The 19,809-nt window shown below is 40.6% G+C and overlaps 3 protein-coding genes across 3 annotated transcripts; 1 reads left to right on the top strand and 2 right to left on the bottom strand.

Moving 5' to 3' along the window:
* Positions 1-57: 57 nt before the first annotated feature.
* LOC113122043 (2-iminobutanoate/2-iminopropanoate deaminase) lies at positions 58-3,633 on the top strand. Its single transcript, XM_026292950.1, has 6 exons — positions 58-325; positions 476-581; positions 875-929; positions 1,607-1,675; positions 2,914-2,969; positions 3,073-3,633. The coding sequence occupies exons 1-6, from the start codon at positions 261-263 to the stop codon at positions 3,130-3,132; spliced, it is 411 nt and encodes a 136-aa protein (XP_026148735.1). The 5' UTR covers positions 58-260; the 3' UTR covers positions 3,133-3,633.
* Positions 3,634-4,784: 1,151 nt separating this feature from the next.
* Positions 4,785-10,956, bottom strand: LOC113122497 (skin secretory protein xP2-like). Its single transcript, XM_026293896.2, has 4 exons — positions 10,604-10,956; positions 7,266-8,390; positions 5,463-5,510; positions 4,785-5,289 (listed from the first exon to the last, which is right to left on the bottom strand). Exons 1-3 carry the CDS (start codon positions 10,689-10,691, stop codon positions 5,467-5,469), a joined length of 1,257 nt encoding a protein of 418 aa, XP_026149681.1. The 5' UTR covers positions 10,692-10,956; the 3' UTR covers positions 4,785-5,289; positions 5,463-5,466.
* A 380-nt stretch (positions 10,957-11,336) lies between these two features.
* Positions 11,337-18,508, bottom strand: LOC113122360 (matrilin-2). The gene is made up of 11 exons (XM_026293658.1): positions 18,378-18,508; positions 17,657-17,811; positions 16,955-17,527; positions 16,748-16,870; positions 15,320-15,442; positions 14,533-14,655; positions 13,903-14,025; positions 13,399-13,809; positions 13,104-13,256; positions 12,693-12,785; positions 11,337-11,507 (listed from the first exon to the last, which is right to left on the bottom strand). Exons 2-11 carry the CDS (start codon positions 17,781-17,783, stop codon positions 11,452-11,454), a joined length of 1,905 nt encoding a protein of 634 aa, XP_026149443.1. The 5' UTR covers positions 17,784-17,811; positions 18,378-18,508; the 3' UTR covers positions 11,337-11,451.
* Between the last annotated feature and the right edge of the window lie 1,301 nt (positions 18,509-19,809).

Here is a 19,809-nt window from a genome sequence, read left to right as displayed (position 1 = left end):
CTCAAACGTATGACTACTTCCGGCTATATGGTGTTCATGGGATTTGTAGTGTATTGGCGGAACGGTCAATATAATGACAACCAGCATGCGTTCTCTTGAAAGTATAGCCTCCTAACTCACGCTTTATTGTTCACTTATAAAATCCTTATATAATACTAGCAAAAACAAAAAGATTGCGTGTCTAAACCGTAGTTTACGGTAGACGGAACAGCGCCTCCACTTCGCTGGTTTCATGCACAGTTTGACATAATCCCAGTGAAATGGCTGCGCTGCTCAGGAGGATCGTCAACACAACGAAAGCTCCCGCTGCCATTGGCCCATACAGGTGAGTTGATCACGTTGAAACCTAACGCTGCTGAAACAGACAGGATCTGAGCCCGCTTCAATAAAGAAGAGCACCAGGGACAACAAAGACTCTCTGACACCCGCATCTGGTGTAATGTGGACCATTGTTCATGTTTGTGTGTGATCCCAGCCAAGCTGTGGTGGTAGACCGGACAGTGTACGTGTCGGGACAGCTGGGGATGGACCCTGCCAGTGGACAGCTGGTAGGAGGTGGCGTTCAGGCTCAAACGAGACAGGTGACCTTTCTAAAAACCAGCCAGGAGCCCTGCTAAATGCATAATCATATTCATAGTAATTTAATATCACTGTGATGTTTCCAAGCATGAGGTAGTTACTTCACTTAATCCTGGTGCTACATAATAAATAAATGCAATGTGCAGGCTAAACTGAATGTAGCCTGAGGTACTTTGATCAGAGCTCCCTTTCATCTCATTTTCTGTCAGCGTGTCTCACAAATGATCAAATAAAAGTTTAAGGCCTGAAGAATAAATAAACTATATATTTTATAAAAAAGCATCTTTCTCCCCAGGCTCTTATGAATATGGGTGAAATCCTTAAAGCTGCTGGGTGCGGTTATGAGAATGGTGAGGAAAACTTTATTGTCTGTAAAGCTTTGGGTTTGGAACAGATCATTATAGGAGGACTCTACTTATTATAGTCTACATCCAGTGTTTCCAAAAAGTCTGAAATCCTAACTGTGGTCACCAGAGCCAGCTAGTGTTGTGTGTTATAACTTAAGCAAATACAGTCCCATGAAATGGGAATAATTGACTTCACCATAACAACATTGTTGTTGATACTGTTGAATGCTGGTCATTTTTATTTATTTATTTATTTTTTGTTACTCAGTCTTCATTTCATTGTAAGGAGATGGTTTGATTGATAGCTAATTGATAACCTGAAGACAAAGGGCCTATATGTTCTATTCCCTTGCTCTTTCTATACTCTTTTCAGCCCGTCTCACTCTGGTTGGGAAAACATGACCCCCCTTTCCTTTTTCAAACCTGAAACCTACCATAAGCTTACCCCTTGATACAACAGGTCAAGCAGTTTAATCAGCTTTTGAACAAGAAAGATATTAGACAGCAGAGAAAACCTACAGAACAGAAGCTACAACAAATATTTTGCATCTAAGTTTTTGTTGACAAAATGAAAATTCCATCTACAGATTAAAAAAAAAAATCTAATAATAAAAATGTATAAAGTGGGAAAACTGACATCAATAATAATTCATCAGTCATTGTGCTGTTGTTTCCTGCAGTTGTAAAAACCACAGTGCTCTTAGCTGACATGAATGACTTCACCCATGTCAACGATATTTACAAGATGTGTAAGTATTTCTCTTTGTAGTTTTTCATTTTGACCAAGATACCATGAACATTATTTGTCACAGTCTAAAACCTGTCATCACCGCAACTACAATTGCTCAACCCAGATTTTGCCACTGGGTGTCAGCACAACCCAGACACCCTGCCTGCATAAGGTGTAGCTGAAAAGCTTGCTGACGCAGCAATGTTTCACTTGGTTGACTCTTGTGCACACAGACCCTGCCTGATCATTGACTTTGTACATACTAGCTTTATGATTACCCAGCGTGGGCAGTGTATGTATTTATTTTTTCTGGGTGCTTATGTGTGAGTACACAGACCGAAACTCACTTTTTTCACTGTGCTCGTCCTTGAACTGCTGCTGCCAACACATTAAGACCTAAAGTAAATGTAGATAACATGCCATAGCTGACGCTCCATAACAGACAAGAATTACTTTAATTACAAAGGCCCCACAGGAAGCCAGAAATATCCAACATGGAACCAATGGGATATTGATCCAAGTAGTTTTGTATTAGTTTTCCTTCAGAAACAATGCAGGGGAGTATTCCAGAAACTCAAAAATTAACCCTGAACTTTGACCTAAGCAACCCTGAAACTCAGCCTCACGAGAGTCAATCTAGTGAACTCTGAGTATGTTTATTCTGATATAAGGACACATGTGATGGTTTTAAAAAGCATTATCAGTAGAGCTCCTACACTACAAATTATCATGGAAACAAATACAGAGAACATCCACAGTTTTAATCCAGTGTAGCCGGAAATATTAATGATAATAATGTGAAAACTGCTGCCCTCTAGCCATGGTACCTCCTGCTGGTTATCTGGACCTACCCTAAAACCCTACCCACACTGCCCCCTCCTGCTTTCAGCCATACTATGCCAGTAAATTTCACCAGGCAGCTTTTAGCCTGACTGCACTTAAACAAGTTCAGCAAAACTAACAGAAGGATCAGACACATTTGAATGAAGCCTGGTCTGTACATGCGCTCACAGTCCACTGTAGTGATTTAATTCAAGCAAAATATGTAGGAACACCTGTGTGGGTGTATCGAGGGAATGCAGAGCCTTTGAGTACATGCTGCTTTATTGCATAACATATTCAATTCGATAATGTGGTTGTGGATTTTCTATTGGTGGGCCAGTTAGTGATAGACCATGCTCAAGCACATGTTTGATTTAATGTCACCATGTTAAATTGTGCCTGATGTAACTATAACCATGTGCTACTTTTCTCTAGTCTTCAGCACTAACTACCCAGCCAGAGCTGCCTACCAGGTTGCAGCTCTTCCTAGAGTAAGTCTTTTTTTTTTTTTTTTTTAAAGACTTTTCCATAAATTCTCTTGTGAATTTGCCTAAACCAAAAGCTGTGTCATGCATTCTCTCAATTCCTTTGTAGGGTGGACTGGTTGAGATTGAAGCAGTTGCAGTTTTGGGCCCTCTGACTGGTTCTTCTTAATGAGACCATTTATGAATTCAGACATGAAATCTCATAATCACTGATAAATACATGTGCCTAGTTTTGTAGGCCAAGCAGGACTGATGCAACATAAAATGTAAGTAAGTAATGCAAATATTTTTTAAATTAGAGATTGTCATCAGTTTTTAGGGCTTTAAGTGTTTCCCCTTGCAGACTAACAGCAGTCAGGCACAGAGCACTTTCTCCTTCTCATTAACATTGATGAGACGTGTTTGGAGACAACACTGCATTTAAAATTGCCTCTGCTCAGATTTCACTGACAACAGCTGACAAGTGTCTAAGCTTGTTTGCTATATTGAATTACTCTACCAGCTCGTGTTGTCACAAGTGGTGCCATGATAGTGTATCCTCTTTCATTATGTCTGATAATCAAATACAACTCAATAATGCAGGTTTTAATTTACTTTATTGGTGATATGTGCCTTTCATTTCAATGAAACCACTTGTTGATTATCAATTAAAAAAAAAGCTGACTTTTAATATGTTTTGCTTTTTGTTAGTATTGTACAGTGTATTAAGAGATGAGTTGCATCCTTCAAATAATGGGGAAAATAGAAGCTGAGGCAGCACTTACGCAAACAATTAACTTGCATTGGCATTAATTGTACATATCACTTCTTATTTGAATTACAGGGGCTAATATCCAGGTTTCTGGGAGAAAGGTTAGGCAAATATTTCACATGTATAAATTCTGCATCTATAGGCCATATGATAAAAAAACAACACTTTTAAATGTGGATTATCTGGGTTACCTGCTACCGTTGTGTTGTTTTAAGTATGCCTAAAACATATGCAGTATAAATTATGTACAGTGGAGACACGGTTGTTGCCGTATGCTATAAGACATTAACATTTCAGTGAAAAAAGCACAAGTATTAGTAAAACTTTATTCTGTACACTAAAAGGTTAGCAGAGTCATAGTCAAAGCCCAGAGAATGAACTTATCACAGGTAAAGGAACAGATGAAGGAATGAAAATATCAGACATCAAAGCAGTTCCCACATTATGCAAGATTTCATACACAGTTAAAAATAATTTTCTTGAAGTGGACTCTTTTTAACAAAACTGCAATTAATTTAAATATAAAGTTCACTAGTGATATTGTACACCAGTGCTGTCATCATGTTTAAATGTAGCTGGAAACAGCCTATATGAACATCTGCCAGCTGTAATGCAGCTGTCATTGCTCATCTTTTGCACATGCATGCATTTTTTCCATACAAACAAAAAACATTTGATGCATTATTTATCCATGTAAACCAATCAGCATTGTTGTACACCACATTACTCAACACTTTGTACTGTAATTTCTATTATTTAGGAGAAGCTTATTAGAAAGGGTGCAAATAAATACTCTGTAAACACCAGAGGTTGAATTTATATATAGACATGTATATGTAAACACATTGCATCCATCCATCCATTATCTATAACCTGCGTATTCCTATTTAGGGTGATAGGGATCTGCTGAAGCCTATCCCAGCCCTCTTTGGGTGAAAGGCAGGGGTACACCCTGGATATGTCACCAGTCCATCACAGGGTCACATAGAGACAACAACAACCAAACCTTCACACTCACTCCTATGGGCAATTTAGAGTCATCAATCAACCTGACATACATGTTTTTGGACTTTGGTTGGACACTGGAATACCTAAAAAAAAAAAAAACCCTACACAAGCACAGTTCATATACAGCAGGTATTGTTCATTGAGCCAGGTTAGTGTTTGTCATCATAATCTGTATCATTTTATTCACAGTTGTGTTTGGCTTGTTTTCCTCAGAAGCAGCTATTTTACACACTCAAAGCATTGTTCTCTACAATTGAACTGACTGTCACTGCTGTCACTGATGAGTTTACAGTCTCTACATCTTCAGAGTACTTCACTATCTTATTTCGTGTTAACTGTCCCAAGTGTTATCATAGTACTTTGTCCACAACAGCCTACATGTGTAGTATGTGGCTCCAGTCACTAAAAGACAAGATATTAAGGCACTTTGTAATTGCTAGTGTAATATGGTGTAGTGAGAGCGGGTCTGACAATACTGGAATGTTTTTGCTTTGTGATGTTTATCTTCCATAAGGTATTACATTTTTAGTTTTGGAAGTTTTCATTATTTTGGTAGATATCTTCCTCCTGAAAAAGAATAAGAGAAAAGGAAGAACAGCTTTGAGACATCGGACATAAAAAGTGTACAAAGTTTGACTGTGTTCCTATACGTGTAACTGCTCCCCTCCAATAGGAAGTAAAATGAATCCCATCATGCACTAGTCTATTTGTATCACGTTGAGTGTGTGGTGTGCTCTTACCAACTTAATCCTCCTTTTTGGTTTGAGAGGCATCTGTTGCAGTCGCCACTGTGCACACAGACAAAAGAGAGAAAAACAATACATGACATTTTCATTCAGCACAAGCCACATTCCAGTGTTTCATTCTCAGGGCAGTTTGAGCCTGTTGACTTTGCTGTCACCAAACTGCAGAACTAAGTGCTGTCACAAAAGCCCAAAGAAGCAAAGGGGTTTACCTTCTTCCCAAATCACATCTGGTTCTGCTGAACTGATTTACAAATGATTTTACCTGCTATCTGAACCCTCAAACACACATACACACACACACTGTAGAATAACTATTTGCCTACACACCAAATAGCCTCCAGACAAAGACAAAAAAAAAAAAAATCTCATAAAGGGTATGCAGTGTCTTCCACATCAGACCAGTATGCTGCATGTGTTGCCTGGAGGGGCCACTCTGCAACATGTCAAGTGTGACTGAGAACCATGAGTGTTGGCTCTCACAGAAGGAAATAGATCACAGTAGGAACATTTAATGAGGAAATACATTCAATACACATTTGGAAATCTACATGCTGTCTCTAAATAGCAGACTTTCCTGACAAATATGTCAATAACTTAGTGGATACTTATATTTTAGATATTTTATCCAAAGAATAGCATAACACATTAGTTTCAGTACTGAATCCTACATTCATACATATTATAAAATAGATAAAACAGATATAGTGGTACAGTTGAATGAAGGTCTGGATGGATGCATGCTGACTGGAAGCCAGTCACGCCTGTACATTTACATTGTCTTATGTAATTCGAAGCAGCAGGGCATAATCGTTCTGTAGGCAAGCTCACAATAGAGCACAATGAGTGGGAGCTGCATGACTGCAGCTGCTGTGGTGACATGTTCCTGCTATGATTGACACGCTCAAGACAAGCTACCCATAGTGTTCGTGGCTGCTTTCTGCATCTCACACTGCCTTATCTGTCCGTGTCACGGGCCCAACAATATTCTGTTCATCCTGTCAGCTCCAAACAATCACGGGAGCACACACACAGGAGCCTGTGTGAGGGACTGTTTGGTGCTGCTAACTGTGAGTGTGTTGGATACCTGCCTGGAAGCAGTACTTTGGTCATATGTGTGGCGAGAAGACAGACTGTCTGTCTGTCTGTCTGTCAGGGGTCTCATGTGAATGACTATTATTTTTTATACCTAGAGATAAACAGGATCTTTTTTTAAGCTGTTGGATGACCTGAAGTCACAAAATGTTCACTTTATTCTCGTTTTGAACATCTTTCTGCTTGTTTGCACATGTTTAGTGCATCACACATGTTTGCATGTATTCCTCAAATATTTCAGCCAGTGGCAATCCTGTACTGTTTGACCTCCTCCCAGAAACTGTCAGAATATGTTATTTCATGCCTTCACAAGTACATTAAAACAAGCCATGACGCCTCACTGTTTGCTCACAAAAACAATTCAGTGTTTAATCAAGTAAATCACTGAGCACAATAAAAGCTTGTCACAAACTCTCATGACAGACCCCTCAGTCATTAACAGCTACACTCTGGAGGAAATGTGACCGAGCTAAAGTGCACTTTGTCTACTGTCGAGTAAAATATGAAGTAAATCTGCTTCAAATGGCTAAATATGATTCGAAATATAGATTCTACTCTGGGAATATGCATGTTTCAATATTTGCTCCAGGAAGCTAAAATAAAAATGGGAGCTAAGAGTTGTTTCTGTATTTGAACATGCCAAGGTGGGATGTAAAATTTATAAGATAAGAACGAGAATCCTTATGAGATGTTAGTATTTCATACCTTCAGGTAAGGGTTCAAAGGCTGGATCAGCAGCAGGGCCTGGTGCTGAGGGTGCTGAGGGTGCTTCAGAGTCCGCTGGGATGGGCTCAACCACAGGGGCCTCTTCTGGGGCTCCATCATCCACCATGGAGCCTGAGGTCATTGTTACTGGTGATGCCTCTGGGGCTAGTTCTGTAGGGCTCTCTGAAATAGGTGGTGTGGAAGCCAGAGTCTCGGCCACCTGGACCAGCTCAGCATCAGCAGATGTAGCTTCTGGGGTCAGAGCAGGAGTGGCCACTGTGGAGCAGGGTGCCTCTGCTGGTGAGGCAACAGGGGGCACGGGAGGTTCCATGGCCTCTTCAGTAGAAGGCTGGGGCTCAGCTTGGGCTTCGAAGATGACTGGAGGTAATGGAGGCATCTCTGGAATAGTTGCCACAGCGATCTCAGTATCTATTACAAGGTCTTCAGCCTCTACAGGTACTGAGCTTTCACTTGGTGCTGAAGCCTTGTCTAGTGCTAAAGCTTCACTTGGTGCTGGTACTGAAGTTTCAGTGGGTGTTTCTGAAGAAGTCTCTGGTGCCACATTGTCAGTTGGACCCTCTGCCTCCACAGGACTCCAGGCTTCTTTAGGGGTCTCAGCTGTCACAGTTAGTGCTTCTTCCACAGCCACTGCAGCCTCTGCTGGCTCATATTCAACAGGGTCTTCAGCAGTCACCTCCTCAACCACCGCTGGGCCTTCTGCCTGCCCTGCTACAACACACTCCACATCAGGGGCTTCCTCTGTGGCCTCTGCAACGGCTCTCACCTCAGTGACTACAGTTTCTACAGGGGCAGCTTCCTCCAGAGGGGGCTGTGTCTCCACCCCGTCTACAGCAGCCTCAGTGCCAGTAGACGCTTCTGCTGGGGCAGCATCTGGAGCCTCGGGAGCCGGCTCGTCAAAGACAGCAGGTCCTGGCTGTGGTTCAGGAGTGGCCAGAAGGTCTTCCCCAGAGCCAAGGTCCTCTTGGGCTTCCAGAGCCACTGACACAGCCTCTGCCTCGTCATCAGTTCCTGGTTGAAGATGACCCTGTGAGTCAATCTGCACAGGCAGCTGAATCTGGCCCTCGATGGCTTGTGCATCTTCTGTGACGATGCCGTTTATGACTGCTGTCGATACAGACACAACAAGAATTTGGAGCTATATTGCAGGGTGTTCATGTTTGACTCATTCCCTGAATAAATAGATGACATATATTTCTAAACTGATCTTTAAACAATAATGTCCTGATTAAAATGGTACATTACCAAAACTGTTACATAAAACATTATAAATAATACATTTTATGTGCATGTGGAGAATGTGGATTATTGTAACTCGTCTAGTACATAAAATAAACAAAAACAAGGAATACAGGCAAGATGAAATGAGCGATACAGGACACATGGAACGCGTGCTGAAGAAACATCCTTTCATTTCCGTAGCTGAGAATATGATTACTGAAGGCTGTGTTTGTCTGACGTCCTGAGAACACGCAAGTCATACTAGTAGGAAATAAAATACATATGAGAATGGCTTTGATTTCTTTGAGAGATGCCTATATTGTTGCCAGACCCCTGTTCTAATAACTATTGGCATGAACAAACTTTGGGAGAAACTATAGTAGATGAGGAACAATAATGGGCTGGGATACTTTAAATCAAAAGTCAGGAACTTCCCTGCAAATCTAGTTCCAAGAATCATAACTGCCTAACACAAGCTTTTATGTGTGTGATTATTTTATCGCTAGCTGAGTGGACATTGTTAACAGATGAGACAAATTAGAGGGGTTCAGTTGACTGAATGGGTGGATAGTTTGGACGCTGCAGCTTCCTGATTTTATTTGTCTGTCACAAGGTGTAAAATGAACTGTGAGTGATGGGTGGAAGGGAATGTGACAGCCTGAGGACTCAAATGAAAATGAGCCAATGGAAAGTATTTGGGTGCATGAAATACTTACAGTGCTTACAATCTTAAAAGCTATCTTGTTTTTGTTTTTATTTCCAGTGAGTTCTCCATCAACTTCTTCTCTGTCTCATAGAATAGAAAACCTTTTGAAGATCTGGCCAAAACTGGTGTTAAAAAGTCAGAATGTGTGTTTGGGCTGGGACTGAAACAGCCTTCCCAGGCATGGATGACTTGTGTGTCAACATGATTTTTGCAGCCAAAGATGACAGAGATCCCAGTCAAAACAGTGGCATGGCTGGCCAGAAATATCAGGTGGGGGGGTGTGGGGGCCAGACAAGGGGCCCAGACAGGGGATGGGACCATTGGTAGCTTGGCTGGCAGCTGGTTTGTTAAACAGACCGTATACTGTATGATTTCAACCCTAACCCATTCAGCCACATTTAGAGAGGCCATCCCAGAGCAAAAACAGAGTACAATAACTGGTTTTCTTGTTGGGGTGATGTAAGGGTCTAGGAAAGACTGGATAGAAAGACACTGCTCTATACAAACATTATACAGTGACACACTGGAAGAAGGAAATGCTGTACACAGAGAATCTATGACATATTAAAAGTACATTGCTTTTTTTTAAGCAACTTGTTCAAGAACCTTGTGCTACTGTACATTTTCTAGAGGACCCTGTGTTTTACATGGACTAAAGAAATCAGATGAAAGAAGAAACACTACAGGGGGGTAGCAACTGTCAGTTGTGTTTAGGTGGGGAGATGCATTAAGACCATACAGTAAATGCAGACATACGGTGTTGAACAGACAATCATGATGACAAACTAATTCTGGAGCAAATTTCACACCCAAAACATGCAAATATGAAGCCAGTGCATGTTTTAGATCACATTCATTTGAACTTGTAAAAAAAACTTTTTGTGTGTGTGAAAGTTTAAAAGTAAGTTTAAGTTTAAAAGTCACAGTGGCAGCAAACAGGTTGGGCTGCACCACTTGCCTCAGGCTACAAATGAATTAAACACTCCCAGCTGTGTTTCACACAGTGCTATTGCAGGAGTCCTAGCTAGGATCTACCAATCTAGATTAATCAAAATGTCCAGTGAGGTAGAGATTTAAATCCAATCATATAAGTCAGCTCCTTCTGATTTCAATAGTAAGTCAGGATGTCCAGCAAAGGTGACTAATAACTACTTCCAGTGGCTCAACATGAATAGTTCTATCTATAGTGTGCTGTGCAGAAGAGCAGGAAGAGAAAACACTTGAGGTAGCAGTACTGGCAGCGCGCACGCGCGCGCGCACACACGCACACACACACACAAAAAACACACAGCCCTCAGCAAGATTTGGCCAAATGAAAGTGTTTTAGACCAACACAGTGAAAAGTTTTGTGTTCATCAGTTCACACAAACAATCAAAGATAAATGGCACTTACCAACTGTATCTCTATTGTCCTCCTCTGGCTTTGTACCTGGTTTTTTCTCTTGATCAACAGTCTGTGCGCTGGATGAGGAGCACCCCATGTCTGACGAAAAAAACTGAACAAAAAAAAACAAAACAAAACCTTGGAATCTATAATACAAGGAAACACCAGTCTCACTGCTCTTCCTTAGCAAAGACAAAGACTGTCTGGTGGTGAAAACATAGACAGCTAAACTCTCTTTAGATCCTAGCAGCAGCAGGGCATCTCCCCTTGTCTGTCTGTGTGTTCATGCATGGCCTGCTGCCCTGTTGGCCCAGACAACAATTGCTTGTGAGTATGCAGCCAAGCAGCACAGGCCCTACTGCTCCATGTTCCCTGACTGCTCATAGTCACACTATTCAAACGGGAGGAGGAGGCAAACATGTATGATGATAGTGTGGTTCCTCCCCTGTATAGGAGTTTTCACCTCTGGAGGAGATCTACCACCTTGTGGCAATGTTTAGGGTAGCACATGTTTGATGTATTTCTACCTAAAATAATTAGCATGTTTTTTAATTGTATTGACTGCAAAACCTTTATTAAGCTCCGTACCCTTTGCGACAATAAGTTCAAAAAGACCTGAAACTAGTTTGAAAATTCACTGTAGAGACTGTCACAAAGTGAATGGCAGTTTACCATAGAGTTATTTATTTGAACTGGCATTACATAACACAGGCCATTACAGATACATTTTGATGATGTTGAATACAAAAGCATATAAATAGCTCCAGTAGAAAGAATATGTCTCAGTGCAGCTTCTTGAATGGAATCTACACGTGGTTTGCTGCAGGTTAGAGGAAGGATGGACAAGTCTCTGCCTTTCATTTGAACACAAGCTGATTCTCGAGTGTCTCCAGCTTCTTTGACATGGCTTCAAGTAGACATGTTAAGGAATGATGCACATCCAAATGGCAAAAACACAATTTACCAAGTTGGGAAGTGTTTTTGGCATGGGCCTGAGCTATTTTTTCTTAAAAACTTGGAAAACAGTTATTTCCTGAACCAGAAAAGAACCTTTCTTCAAAGAATGTGAGATGAGACAAAATATGTATAAATGTGTAAAGCCCCAGTCCCATTCCAGTTAGGTGCAGAGGTCGACCATTTATTTTTAGGTGAATTTGGGGTCTAAAATGAGGCCTGCTGTGACCGGATTAACAGAAGTTAATTTTTATATATTCATTCAATCACTAACCTTAATTTTGTCAGTAGCTGATGCTTGTAGTAGTTAGTTGTCAGTTTCATACATTATACTAATGTCTATTAAATTTATTTCTTTATTTCTTTGAGATTTTTCTATCATGAGGATATAACTATATTTACTGAAATGCTGCACTTAAGTACAAATTTGAGCTCCTTATATTTTGCCTTTTATTTATTTTTTCTGATACTTTACCACATTTTAGAAGCAAATATTCTATATTTTGCTGCATTATATTTAGAGGTGCAATATGTTAAATAAAGATTTAGTGGTATGTTGTAGTGAGAGAGCAGAATTCATGCTCCTCCCAAACCCCTTTTCCAGGCATAAGTGAGGGTTACGCTGGCTGTCAGCTTTAAAACAAAATGAGATTCCCTGTCTAGAGCCAGTGTTTTATTTGTCCCTTCTTGGCTACTGTAGAAACATGGTGGTTCAACATGGCCGCCTTCATGATAGGAGACCTGCTCCCTATGTATATTTATAAGGCTCATTCTAAGAAAATGCAACTGTTTTCCAGTATTTTCCAATGTTTGCACAGTAATGACAATATATTTATGAATAATATATTCTGTGCATCCATCTATCCATCCATTATCTATATCTGCTTATTCCTATTTAACCCTTTGCCCACTTGGAGTCCATGTCACTAAACCTTTTACAAATTCATCAGTAGCGAAAAAATAAATTTTAATATTATAATAAAATCCTTAAATTGCCTTGCTTGGTGTCAAAAGACACATTGTACAGTGTTTCACCCATGCTAACCTATTTTAGATGTTTGTTTTTTTAGTAGACACAGTATTGGCTGTAAGTCATGCACAGGATTGGTAACTGTGGAGTCAAAAGGTGTTCAGAAAAGGATATTATTCTGCACCAGGCTCTTCAGCTTCTCAGTGACCTGGTTTTGAAACATTATGACGTTCTCACACTGGCACATACTTTCATCAGACGCTTTGTCTGTAGGGAAAGAATAAATGAGATCCTTGGATCTGTGTTTTTCCTTACCTGAATTCCCCGACCCTTTCTCTCAGCCTGCGTTTTTAAACCTTTCCTGTGACCTTTACATGAAACAGCACAGAGCAGTGAAAGGAAATACCTCTAAATACTGTTATCATCTTTATCTACTATATGTATTTATATTCAATATTAGCATAGTTAACATAACACATTTAAAATTAACATAATTCTAGACTTTAACTTAGGGAACTTTAACACATTTTGTTGGCACTTCTTGTTTGAAACACTGCTTGTTTGTAATGCAGACGTGTGGTTTACCTCTACACATGCTGGACTTGAGCTTCTTTGAAATTTCTCCCATGTTTTCAAAATTCTCAGCATAATAGACATGCTTCTCCTTGGGCTCAGAGGCTATTTCTCTCAGCTCTTGTTCAATGGCTTTGCCAACTCCCACGGCATAAATTGTGACTCCTAAAAGAAAACAGGGTAAGTAGAGGAAACTACCATTTGAATGAAATTTATTTATTTAAAATCTGTAATACAACAAATTGTCAAGCTGCAATATGAAGGGCATTGAAGATCATGTAACCTGCTAATGTAAATATAAATGTACCAGAGCTCTTTGCTTTATTTGCCCACTCAGAAACATCGTCCTGTGATCTTCCATCAGTGAACACAATGCTGACATGTGGGATGTTATGCCTGGCACCTTCATTGGCTGAAAAGCTGGATTCAAACATGTGGCGTAAGGCTGAGCCAGTCATAGAACCCTTCCCCATGTACTGTATCCGGGACACAGCCTGTTTGATGTCCTGAGCTGTGGTGTACTGGCCCAGGGTGAACTCCGTGCGAACCTTGGTGGAGTACTGAAGAAGGCCAACATGTGTGCCTATCTGGGAAATATCCAGTGAGTCCACAATGCCGTTTACAAACTGTTTGACCAGCTCAAAGTTGGCAGGACCTAGACTCTTAGAGCCATCAATCACAAAAAAAAGATCCATGACTCCATCACCACATTCTGCTTCTGTCAGAAACATGGACATAAAAATATTTATTGTGCATTATTATGTAAGTGAATCAAGGCAAACATCTATTACAAATAAGTTTAAGATCATACTTCTGCAGCTCTGCCCATCTTCAGCCAGCATAAATCCTTCAAAACACCTGCAGATGTAGGAGTCAGTGGTGCTGACACACAGGTGTTCACAGCCATGGTCCACTGTCTGACACAGATCCCGACCTGGAAGTTTCATTATAGAGAGACCAGGGTTAGTATTCTCTCTTGTAGTCATCAGTATTATTAACCAAGTGATGTTTTTTTTTTTCACAAATAAAGGCCACAAATATGCATAACAGAGTTAGAAATATGAAAGATCAAAATGTTCAGCATATTCCCCTAATCTGGAGGGAGGGGGAAACTGTTTTTATAAGAACTGGGATTAAGAGTGACCGGCCAACTGGTCCAAAAATTCCCTTAAAATTACATAACATGCAAATACCAGAATGGAGAGAGAACAGAAACATTTGTCAACATGCTCATCATACTGATTATTCTCTGACTTTTGTTCATGTCGTCTCACACAAATATCATCTCTGTCTTTTTATATCATTAACAGTTTGATCAAAGCTAAAGTCTTTTTCACAAAGTGAGGCGATTGTACTCTACTGTAGCATCCCATGATACTGCAGTTGAACATCCAAGTCATAGTGTTTAAGCTCAGTTTAGAATAAATATGCTCAGACTCACTCTGACATGTTTTGCCATCGGGTCGGAGTGTGTATCCTTCTCTGCATTTACACACACATGAATCTTCCGTGCTCATAAAGTCCTGCTCACAGCCGTGTTTCCCATCTGCACAGTGGTCTGTCTCTATGGGAACCAGACAGATCAAGGAGTCGTTACTGAGGAAATAAAAATAACTCTTTACTGCTGCCAAACTGTACCATCAGGGCAAAATTACATATATAAAATCTACCTAAAAGATTATAGGCATTTACCAAGTACATTCATGATCCCCAGAGGATGAAACCTACTGATAGTGCTGATTCCTTCAGACCAGAATTTCTTGAACTTCTGTCAGTATATTTAGGACAGGTCACATTAAGGAGGAATTATTTGCTGTTGAGCTACCCTGACCAAGATTTTCATCTTTAGATTCAAAGTGTCATGGACAGAAAAATTACTGATCACATGTTCCAGAGGATGAACTGCTCCAGGCTTCTTGTAATGGTTCCTATTATTCCATGTGTCAGTGGCCACAAAAATCTAACTTCTAAAAATTCTTGAGACCGCGAAACGCCCGAAATACGTCTTTCCAAGAGTCATCAGTTAATCAGGTTTCCTTGTTTACACTTGATAACAGTATAGTTGCATTGATGCTCCACTTTGGAAACAAACTGTCAAAGTCCTGTATGTAAAATGACAACAGCACATATGAATGTATACAGCACTACACATGTTGTAAATTAACAACACATAAACACATCTCTCTGAAAATAATAACATGTAGGAAAAAAAAGCATGTGACACTTACTCTTGCATGTTTTCCCATCGGGTTTCAGTGTGTAGCCTCTTCTGCATTTACACACACAAGAGTCTGCAGTGTTCATAAACTCCTGTTCACACCCGTGGGTGCCATCAACACAGTGATCAATCTCTGGGTAACATCAGATGAAATACAAAAAAAAGCTTTATTAGCACTATTCTACTCAATATCTGTGGCATCTTAATGTGGCCAGACTTCAGCTAATTTAGCATTCCTCTATTATCAGTAGTTCATAACTGAAATTGTATGCAAGTGTGTGATCAAGCTGCAATTAAACCAAAATCTCTTACTAGTGTTTGAACTGTTGTTTTATGAATAAGGTCAACATATATATAGCTACTGCAGTACAGAATATATCTATAATAATTTTCCTCAAAATAGGAATGCAAGTCAAGTTAAAAAGTAAAGTTACAGATCTGTGAACTCAGGATAGGAAAGGTCACATGGTTGTTCTTGTTTTGATTTGATGATGCTATGACGCACTTCCCCAGCTGCTCTGATGATTGCAGAAACACACTTTCTCCAGGAAATCCTCCCCCACTTCATTTCTCTTAAAATCCACCAGAAGAGCAAAAGGGCCATTTACCAACAGTGGGTGGAGGAAGATCTCTGGTAGGAGGACTGCTGGCTCTGATTTGGATTGGAGGGCCATCAAACACACATGCTGCATAAAAACATCCATCCATCCATCCCTCTATACCGCTTATTCCTATTTAGGGTTACAGGGATCTGCTGGAGCCTATCCCAGCTCTCTTTGGGTGAAAGGCAGTGGTCCACCCTGGACAGGTCACCAGTCCATCACAGGGCCACATAGAGACAACCTCACACACTCACACTCACTACTATGGGCAATTTAGAGTCACCAATCAACCTGACATACATGTTTTTGGACTGTGGGATGAAACCAGAGTACCTGGAGAAAACCCACACAAGCACAGGGAGAACATGCAAACTCCACACAGAAAGGGCCCTGCTGGGTTTTGAACCAGGAACCTTCCTGCTGTGAGGCAACAGTGCTAACCACCATGCTACGCTGCATAAAACTTTAAAAAAAAATTTGTATGCATATTGTGCCAGCAGTGACACTCATACACATGAGGCAAGTTGGGTAAGAAGTGTTCATAGCTGTGACCCACCGCCACACACAATGCCTCATACAGAGAGACAACATGGAGAGAAAGAGAGAGCCCTGTGACCAGTCGAAACAAGGACAAACTGACAAACTATTATTTATCATGTAAAGTTGATGTGGCTAAATTGTTGGCAAACAAAAACACCCAGCTATTACACAGCAATATTAGCATTCGTTTAGAGTTTTGTCCACTAGATGGATGCACTTTAAGTCATTAAATGTGGATTTCTTACCTTTAATTGTTTTTTTTAAAACCACAGATTGGAAAAAGAGAGTTCCTTCACCTTTGCATGTCTTGCCATCAGGGTTGAGGGTGAAGCCTTTCCTGCACTTGCACCTGTATGAGGCAGGGCTGCTCACACAGACGTGCTGGCACTGATGGTCCACAATCTCACACATATCTGAACCTAACGCATGCAGGGACACACACAGACTCAAACAGATTGCAACACCACAAAGAGAGACAATGAAAAGTAGATAAGATTTATCACCTCCACACAGTTTGGACTGGAACACAGAGATGAGACTTTCTATCTGGCTAAAGTTGGCCACCAGGTGCACATGCTCAGAGTGTGGCTCACTCCCTATGGCCTTCAGAACATCCATATCTACTCGGCCCACTCCAATAGCAAAGATCTGAATGCCGGCCTGTCTTGCCTGAGCTGCAATCTCCTCCACTGTGTCCTGAGGCCTCCCATCAGTCACAATCATAGCAATTCGTGGGATGTGCAGGTTTGCTGGTCGTGCTCCCTCTTCTTCAGTAAAGGCGGTTTCCATGGTGTACTGGATGGCCAGGCCAGTCATGGTCCCTGTGGCGAGGTGCTCCATGTTCCTGACTGCCTGTTCCACTTCAGCATTACTGGTGTAAGTTTTGAGGGAGAACTCGGGCTGGACCACACTGCCATACTGAAGCAGGCCAACCCGCGTAGCATCAGGACCAACCTTGAGGAACTGAAGCAGGTTGACGATAAAGGTCTTGACCTTCTTATAGTCATGGGGGCGGATACTCCTGGAGCTGTCGATGACAAAGACGAAATCCAGAGGGATGGCTTTGCAAGGGTTCTCTGTGATCAACAACACAGAGGTATTTTGTGATCAGGGAATTAGGTTCAGGTGTAAACTTATGTTTGACATAACAAAAATTAAAGTACAGCTGACAAAACCCACATTCTGTTCAGTGACTGATCACTTACTCCCTGCTCTGGGTTTGACAGTAGTGTCATTTTGTCTCCTGGCTGTGATGGGTCTGGGACGACGTCTGTCCAGCCGAACTGCATTACAGCACAGCAGGCAGAAGAGCCCGAGGGCCAGGGGCCTCATAGTGACAGGATACTACTGCGGCGTGCAACTGTAGAGATATATGAAAGTACAAAAACAAGAAGCGATTAAAACCCTCTTACAGTTTAATGCAATCAGCTGCAACACACAAGCACAAAACAGCAAATGGGAGGCTCCAGATTATACAAAATAATAAACAAACCAACATTCAAAAAGAGAACGATGTGGTATTGATCAGCTTCTTTAAAGTAAATATGAATAATCATTGATAATGATTATTGTTATCAAGAGTTTGACTGAATGATTGGGTTCTATCACAGAGGAACCCCTCTCACATTCCAATGTGGTGTGTTTACTATGAAATACAAAAACAGCTTGTACCTAAGTGTTTTATGGGACCCAAGGTTTCTGTTTTGATGGCTTTTCATGATGCCTGTGACGCAGGGTGCATGTGACCAGGCTGGTCCCTAATCTTAGGTAAATACAAACAGATGACTCGTGGGTCCACTCTTTACCGTGTTTTCTAAAAAGCGCAAGAAAAACAATTCTTCTACAGACAATATTGTAAATATGCAAGTAAACTCTGCAGCAAGTAATCAGACACATTCTAATGAGAAAATAAATCAAGTTACTTACCTTGTTTATCAAAACTGATGTCTCAGTTTCTGCTGCAGTCTCTCAAAATCTGTTAATCTGGTAGTTTCTGACTGTAAATATGAACGTATCCCACTCCTGTCTTTTTTACATCTGTGCAGGCTCTGTCATTGCACTGCCTCTTACTCCATCCACTCTCTGTTGCTCCATTTACTCCCCCTCAGACTCCAACCAAGGGGACGCCTCTTGTTCAGCTCAGTCTGTTGATATAACAGGATCTCTGTGAATTTCATTTGTATTCAGAAAATGTTTTAATAAGAGGCAGCTGGGATTGAACCTTTTTAATTTCTAACCTTAGAATATACTTAAACATTTCTAAACAGAATCTGGTTTCAGAATTTGTTCTTACATTAAATAATTAGGAGTTTACTTAATTTCAGTTTTGTTTTGTTTTGTTTTCTATATTTTGAAAAGGCTTCAATAACCTTTGAAAGTTCAGAATCTTCACTTGTGTTGTATTCACTTATATCTATAGTGAGTCATTCATAAAAGAGAATTAAGAGAATTATTATAATAATGAAATGCTATAAAACTCTGGTGTGGGGATTAACCTGCAGTTTCTGCAGAATACTAGGTCATAGCCACAGTGAAAGAGATGTAATTTTACAAGAGGTGTTTCAATAAACTCTCTACACCCCCCAGTTAAGAAGCCCTGCAGCCACAGTTTATGGAAAGACTGAGTTAAGTATAGTCATAATACCAACACTCTGTGGATACCTGCCTACCATAATCAACACGTTTATACATGTCTGATTATTCAAATACTGTCTAGGGGCTTTATCTATTATCTATACACAGTTATTCCTATTTAGGCTCACAGGGATCTGCTGGAGCCTATCCCAGCTCTCTTTGGGTGAAAAGCAGGGGTACACCCTGGACAGGTCACCAGTCCATCACAGGGCCACATCAGAAATACCTTTCACTAAATAATTCATTGATAATGAGTGGTGTGAAGCATATTTGAATAATATACTGTACCAGATTTAGCTCATACAGTGAAAAATCAATTTTAATGGACAAATAAATGTTACATCTTCATTTTTCGTACAGCAGCAGACCTCAAGTTTGACTTTTGCATCCTTGCAGAAGATTTGGTATCCAGTGAGTATCTGGCAGAACAAACTCATGCACACAGACCGGAAGATCCAACTGGCTTAATTGAAAAACCACAAAAAGGGTCTTTACTGAAGCCCTAAATGTAGAGGCCCAATCTAGAGTTGTTGTACCAGGTTCACTCAAGCAAATCATCTCGCGACTTCAAAGAGCAAACTGATTCCAGATCAGTGCGATTACTCTGCTGTCAAAACAGGTAAATAGCAGCCCAATACATGAATCATCAGTAGAAACACACAGTCACGTTCAGCCAGCACAACCATAATACTCCTGATTTTTATAACACAAGACACAGTTCTAC

This window comes from Mastacembelus armatus, chromosome 16 (genome assembly GCF_900324485.2).
Source record: "Mastacembelus armatus chromosome 16, fMasArm1.2, whole genome shotgun sequence".
Taxonomy (NCBI): Eukaryota; Metazoa; Chordata; class Actinopteri; order Synbranchiformes; family Mastacembelidae; genus Mastacembelus; species Mastacembelus armatus.
The sequence above is the reverse complement of the archived record's forward strand: the minus strand, read 5'-3'. Positions and strand labels throughout refer to the sequence as shown.